We start from the raw sequence: 6598 nt of genomic DNA, 5'->3' as shown, positions 1-6598 counted from the left end.
CGAGAGAACTACATGAAGAAACAGCAAGCGCCTCGCCCCCCTCTCGCAATGCAAGCCGCACAGCTGTTTACCGCGTTTGCCAGCTGTTTGGTGTTTACAGCGCAGTGCGTTAATTCTGCGTAGAAGGAAGGAGGGTGATTCATTAGTCAAGGGCAGGGTGATTTTGATGTGTACCTATTTTTATTTCATTTTTCCACTTCGGTGGCTACATGCTGTAGGGTAAATGAGGTGAAAGTTTTCAGTGTGTAGTGTAGTTTTCTTTTCCCCAAGCAATATTCTATGAAATAGCATCATAGGAAATATATCAGTATGCGTAGTTGTAAACACTTAGTGGACGTTAAAGTTGTCCTTTGTTTTGCATTTATTTTCGCACAATCATCATGTTCTCGAAAAGAGAGTTCGATCGAAATTTTTACACCTCCTGCCTCGGAGTTTCCTCCTGTGGGTATTTAAGTCATAATTATTTAATTAATATGATTTTGAAATGAGCATTCAACCACTGTGTCTTTTGTTACTTACAGTTCAACGGCTGTGTGACCACTGCTCAAAGAGCACCCTTACGGTACAATAATTTTTATATATTACTGCCCAATGGATGAATGCATGTTACTTTTTAAACATTGTTTGTTTATTAATCCATTTAGGGGTGAAATCTCCATGTATAAAATTGATCTCGACGTGCCTCCCAGGAAAAGATGGACTGCCTTGTTGAATGACTACAGGAAAGAGGTACTGTGATCGTTTTACTGCTCTTACCAGTCCGTTACCTTTATTTTTTCGCTCACTGGAAAATGGGAAGGACATAACTTATGAAAGACATGTCTGTTGATGCCTTGAAACTTACTGTAATTGTATCATATCGTTCATTTCATCAGGAGTTTTCTCTCTAATAAATTGTTTTGGTTGCCAATTTTCCTAGAGTGTCGGTAATAACTGGCTATTCAGTAGGCACATCTGCTTTGGACTGTCAGTGTCAATATGTAGTCTATGCTTCCCCAATTTGATTTGTAGCCGATGGAGGCACTGCCAGCTTCATAGTTTTTACTTCTTGTAGTGAGTACCTGACCACCCTGACCACATAGGAAGTAGGTATACCAGACAAAATGCTTTGTGCTTCATATAAAACTTTGAATTATTCAATTTTATTGCTGTTTTTTTTCTAATGTTTAATTCATAATCTTTTTAAATGTGAATTTTTTCTTTTTGAAATTAACGTTGATGAAGTCCTATGATTATGTTACAGTCGGCAATAATGTTATTTAATCATTTATTTTTTTCTGGAAACTTGCAAACCTAGGTCTTGGATCTGATTGGTACTATTAAGGACGAATTTGTTGGAATTTTTGGAGAAAGTTTCTATCATCTTTGTGATAAATATTTTCCTGATTTGGCAAAAACATTACCCGAGGACTACTATGAAGAATTACTTGGAATTGCTGAAGAATTGGATCTCCATTTGAGTGATGTCACTCTTTATAATGTTTTTTACGAATTATTTTCTGTGTGTACCTCAATAGTTATTGAATCTCCTTCTGGAGAAATATATCATGGAAGAAATCTTGATTTTGGTTTATTTATGGGGTGAGTTTTTGGCTATCTATTCATGGGCGTACCCAGCTAGGGGCAGCTGCCCCCCCCAGAAGCAAAAACCGCAAAAGTCTCTAAGAAAAATCAGCAGTGAATTGAAACGAAAGTTTTCAACAAATTTTCTTTAAACCCACGAAAAATGATATATATTAATATAAGATACATAACTGAAATAAAACTTAATTTTTCAAGGAAATAATCTCGCAAATCCCATGGCTTGCCCCCCCCCCCCCCTAATTATGATCCTGGGTACGCCCTTGTATCTATTAGTAGTTATTGTTTATGGAAAGGTGTCAGTGACCTTAATTCTCTTGTTGGGTTATCTTCTCAGGTGGAATATACAGAATAAGACTTGGATTGCCCCAGAATTACTCAGAAAACTTACTGTGATATTGGAATTCCATAAAAAGGGGCATGTGATTTACAAAGCTGTGAATTTTGTCGGATATACCGGCATTCTTACTGGAGTAAAGCAAGTGAGTACCATAATTCCCGCTAGATTGAAATGGTGTTAGCACATCATAAGATAGAGGGGACGTGGGTTGTGAATACATCACGAGAAGAGGGGAAATTTTAGCAGCTGCCTTGGAGCTGAAAACATTTATAAATTGTGAAAATAATTGACGTTCTATCATTATCATGCTACACTCCATTCTTTCTAGTTCACAATGATCTGTTTTATTTAATTTTATTGTTATTTTTAGGAGATTCAGTCTGTCATAATTTTACAAAACTGTAAGAATGTGCAATATTAATGCTTTTCTTTGGCTAGGGCTTTTGTCTGAAGACTAGTCTTCTCAAATAAAATGTTACGACTTGCCAAAGACTGGCTTTTCTCACATGAAATAATTCAGCATTTATTTCTTTAAAACACTCATGTATTATTTACTGCATGATTATTTTCTTTTATTGGCATACATTTTTGTTATTTGATGGTGGCTCCTTCCTATGACGATGGAGACCACCTAAAACTCCTTCTATTTGCTGTCTTTGTTATTTAGCTGTAAAATCAAAATGTAGGAGTAAATAATATTATTAGGATGGTATATTCAGAGGGCTATCTCCATATGTCGACACTCAAGACTGTATCTGAAGATGTGGCCAGCACAGGCCGCAAAACGTCATCTTGAAAAAAATACTACACACATTTTGCTTTCCTCTCAAGGCATCAGTGTTTGAATTCATGATGCTTGGTGTTATTAATTCAAGCGTCAAAGAGTTGTTTGCATCCACCATTGTTAGCTCTATAATGTTACAACTATCCTTCATTCTTTCAATAGGGTGGTTTCCTATTATTTTTTTATTGCCTAAATCGAAAGATTATTACTCCTGGAGTACGTATTTCACGCTTTTAGATTTTTAAATGACGATATCTATTTTTCGCGATTAAATGAAAAGTGAAAAATTTCAAGCGCGCAAAAACGCGACGCGTAAGTAGGAAAGTCCGTGCGACGCATTTCTGGTTCCCCCTCTCTCCTTGTGAAGTGACCTTGATCGAGGCTCTGAGCGCTGATAGGACGCAGGATGCTAACGGGTAGCTGAGTACCTTCCTGTCTGGTAGCGCATGGCTTAAAAAAGGTTTATTAATACCTTATCAAGCGAAGAAAACTTTCCGACCTTAGCCAGTTTTAATAGGTGATTATTAAGACATGTTTCCCTGAGCTCTGTGCCTCATGCATGCATTGGTAGCCTCTGACGATGCATAACTCCTATCCTCTCGTGTAGAAACTAGGTCCCTGTGACGTCACGTGGAGTGGAATCGCATGGGCGCCAATCTGGCCTTTCTCAAATGAGGATAAAATTTGACCCTTGCCATTCGTCTAAACCGGTATTTCAAAAACCAAATAATTTGTGTATTATGAATACACTAATGGTGGGTAACGAATCGCCATCAATGCCTTTTGTTTTCTTTGATGAAGGAAACTACCCTATTAATACCTACGTACTGAGAGGCACTTAAGGATAAAAAATTTTGCAAGTTCATTCCACATTGTTTTTCCATGTCAAAATAACTTTAACTCCCACACTCTAGAATATATTAGTTGCACGTATACCTTTTCTGTGGCCCTAGGCTCCCATCTGTGTTTGAGGTAAAGTTGAAGAAGTGGTCGGCGAAAACTCAGCACTCAATGGAAAAAAGTTTTCTAATGATGAATAATTTTTTTGGGATGATTTTGGGGAGTTCAAAGCATTTCTTAATTTTTTTAACTATAATCTTTTTCCGTTTAAGTAGCTTTTAAGTTTTTTTTTGCATTTTTTGTTTGGCTTTTTGCACCAATTTCAATAATGGCTGAAAAAATGAAAATTACAGAGGAAATGAGTGCAAGTTTTCTTTCTTTCCATTCTTATGCAGCAAAATACATCCATTTATAATTTTAATGTTAATTTTATCATAAATTGTTTTATTTTCAGACTTTGTTACTTGTGTATAATGTGTTTTCATTGTAATAAATTACTCTTACGTGCGTTATTTATGATCTTTAATTTTTAATCATCCAGGATGCATTCTCTCTGACCATTAATGAGCGGTTTCGGCTGAATGGGGGATTTGTAGGAATTACGGAATGGATTATTGGTCTCCGCAAGGAGAAATGGCTTGGGTTACTCACTCGTGAAGTCATGGAGTATGCAGATACATATACGACTGCTCAGCATTTATTGTCAACTCCTAAACTTGTTGCTCCTGTGTACTTCATTCTGGCTGGGACAAAGCCTGGAGAGGTAAGTATGCTTCAAGCATTTATCATATACATACTTGGTCTCATGGTGAAGGTTTTAGTTCAGGTATCAGTGATTAAAAAAAGAGTTAAAATCATTATTGCTTTTTATTCTTGAACTTAACTGAATTGAAAAATATTTGCTAGGGGAGTGTCATAACAAGAGGACGAGATAGTAGTGACATCTGGCCATTAGGAGGAGAAAATCAACGAAATGCTTCATGGTACCTAGTCCAAACTAATTCGGACCATTGGAAAAAACCACCATTTTTTGACAATCGTCGGGATCCAGCCGAATACTGCCTAGAAAAGATTGGGCACAAACATCCAGAGAAAACACTGCAGAGTGTTCTTTCCACTCGTCCCGTCTTAAATAAGGTAAAAGTCCACTTTCTCTAACAATAGACGAACGTAGGATCTAGTATTAGTTATCACATTTGAATCTGCAACATGTTCTAGGTCATTCACTATGCTGTATGCTTTTTTCTTCTGTGGATTTATTCTTGGTAGAAAATTATTTCAGACAATAATGCCTCCATAATCTTGTGTAGTAGCATTAGAGCATAGTGATCTTCGGATACAACTTGTAGGTAATTCACTTTTGCTAATTGTCTCATTTTCTTGCCAATATAGCTCACAGTTTACAGTGCCATAATGCAAGCAGCCAGTGGAAATCTTAATGTTTGGCTACAGGATTGTGCTGATCCCTGCTGGCCATGGTAGTCATTTAAATATTAAAAGGAAATTTACAATGACTCAACCGAAAGGTATTAGTCAACACTTTTTTATAAATTGACACAATATATTTTGTTTAAACTTTTCTACATTCATCCAAATAAAGAAAATAAAATTGACAACATGTTTGTATTGAATTGAATCTCTTCAAAGCATCGAGTATTTTACTGGAGTATTAAAGAATCTAGCTTTTATCGGCCCACAGTGTAATCATATCCCTTGACCAATTTTATTAGTTTTACAAAAAATGGTCCTGTTTGTGAACAGAACTATATATAAACATTTAATTTTAAGTACATGCCAAGGTAAGCTACCAGCCTCTTTTCCACAGGAAAACATGCTGTTACAAATAGGCATTTATCACCCTGATGCACTACACACATGGTTTATAGGTTTCATTATGACATTTCATCATTAACATACTCACACAATAATCCACTCCCGACAAAATTATGTATCTATAATTAATTTTCATGATAAAATATCAAATGCAAGCACATTTTGTTGAATGATTGTTTATGGTAATTTGCTTGACTTGTTCGTTTCACCCGTCTCTTATAAATATACAAAAAAAGTCATTCATGAGATGGCTAATGCTTTTTTTAAGGTGGTAGAAATGCTAGGATTCCATTGGTAAGAAAATTGTCCTCCTAGAGGATAAACCATTGTTTTCAGTTTTCTTTTTTATAACCATTCATGTGCACGGCCCTAGATTTCACCTTCTTAGATGGACTTCCATAAAGAACTTGCTTTCCCTGGAAATAGTAAATAAGTACTATGAAAATTACATGCTTAAGTATGTTGTAAGGAAAGATAAATTAATAGGTAAAATTTATGGTCTCTTATATAAATTATTAGTAGCAGAGATTTTGATTCCAAAATGAAAGAAAACTTAGCACTCCGTGAGTAGTATTCCATTAAGAGTAATGTAAGATTATTTTAAATTATAACTGTTCTTCATTTCCCTCAAGTGATTTCAAAGTATAGTAATAATTTCTCATTAAACATGATTTTTTCATGAAAAACGTACAAAATCATGCAAAAAATCCACAGAGGGAAAATCTCAGTCAAGGCGAATGATTTTGTTGACCAGACATAACTATAACATAGGATATATGTACTACATACTATTCATTTTGTATTCCTTTCATATACATAATTGATGAGTCAAAGTAATGCTGGCATCTATTACCTTTCATCTACACTTTTAATTTTTATACACTCTTGATCATCAAGCTGATTAAAGAAAATGCCTCGGAAAATGAAAAATTATGCCTTAAAGGATAAGGCAAGGAATATCTTTTCCACAATTTTGTGGTGTTTGCCTTCCATTAAAAACTGCTTACAGACTTGCACGAACATTTTTTAAGGAAAAAAATTTAATTCTGACACCCATTTTTGTTGATATCAAGGATTTCAATTGTTTTGATATCATTTGTAATTACATGCATCACTCATTTATCATTACTGTCTGTCACAATATGTAAGTTTCTTAGATTACAAGAATGAATAGGAAGCATCTTTTTACAGAAATACTCAAAATGATCCCAATAAGGAGC

At 35.2% G+C, this 6598-nt stretch overlaps 2 protein-coding genes across 8 annotated transcripts in view; one reads left to right on the top strand and one right to left on the bottom strand.

Moving 5' to 3' along the window:
* The first annotated feature begins 135 nt into the window (after nucleotides 1–135).
* Nucleotides 136–5158, top strand: LOC124163084 (acid ceramidase-like). Its single transcript, XM_046539871.1, has 8 exons — nucleotides 136–441; nucleotides 522–562; nucleotides 645–729; nucleotides 1298–1581; nucleotides 1919–2063; nucleotides 4087–4308; nucleotides 4452–4682; nucleotides 4938–5158. The coding sequence occupies exons 1-8, from the start codon at nucleotides 310–312 to the stop codon at nucleotides 5025–5027; spliced, it is 1230 nt and encodes a 409-aa protein (XP_046395827.1). The 5' UTR covers nucleotides 136–309; the 3' UTR covers nucleotides 5028–5158.
* Nucleotides 5159–5650: 492 nt separating this feature from the next.
* Nucleotides 5651–6598, bottom strand: part of LOC124163086 (elongation of very long chain fatty acids protein 4-like) — an 89230-nt gene continuing 88282 nt past the window's right edge. For all 7 annotated transcript variants that reach the window (XM_046539879.1, XM_046539874.1, XM_046539878.1 and 4 more), the window contains one exon: nucleotides 5651–5794. In XM_046539879.1, coding sequence (XP_046395835.1) covers nucleotides 5711–5794 — 84 coding nt within the window. In that variant the 3' untranslated portion in view covers nucleotides 5651–5710. The remainder of the gene's footprint in view (nucleotides 5795–6598) is intronic.

The sequence above is a fragment of the Ischnura elegans genome, chromosome 7 (genome assembly GCF_921293095.1).
Source record: "Ischnura elegans chromosome 7, ioIscEleg1.1, whole genome shotgun sequence".
Lineage (NCBI taxonomy): Eukaryota > Metazoa > Arthropoda > Insecta > Odonata > Coenagrionidae > Ischnura > Ischnura elegans.
Note: the sequence above shows the minus strand (reverse complement) of the source record. Positions and strands in the feature narration are given on the sequence as shown.

Coding starts and splice junctions, on each gene's coding strand:
- LOC124163084 (XM_046539871.1), top strand. CDS start 310: ATGCGTAGTTGTAAACACTTAGTGGACGTTAAAGTTGTCCTTTGTTTT. Junction 442..521: donor CTGCCTCGGAGTTTCCTCCT/GTGGGTATTTAA, acceptor TGTTACTTACAG/TTCAACGGCTGTGTGACCAC. Junction 4,309..4,451: donor CTGGGACAAAGCCTGGAGAG/GTAAGTATGCTT, acceptor AATATTTGCTAG/GGGAGTGTCATAACAAGAGG.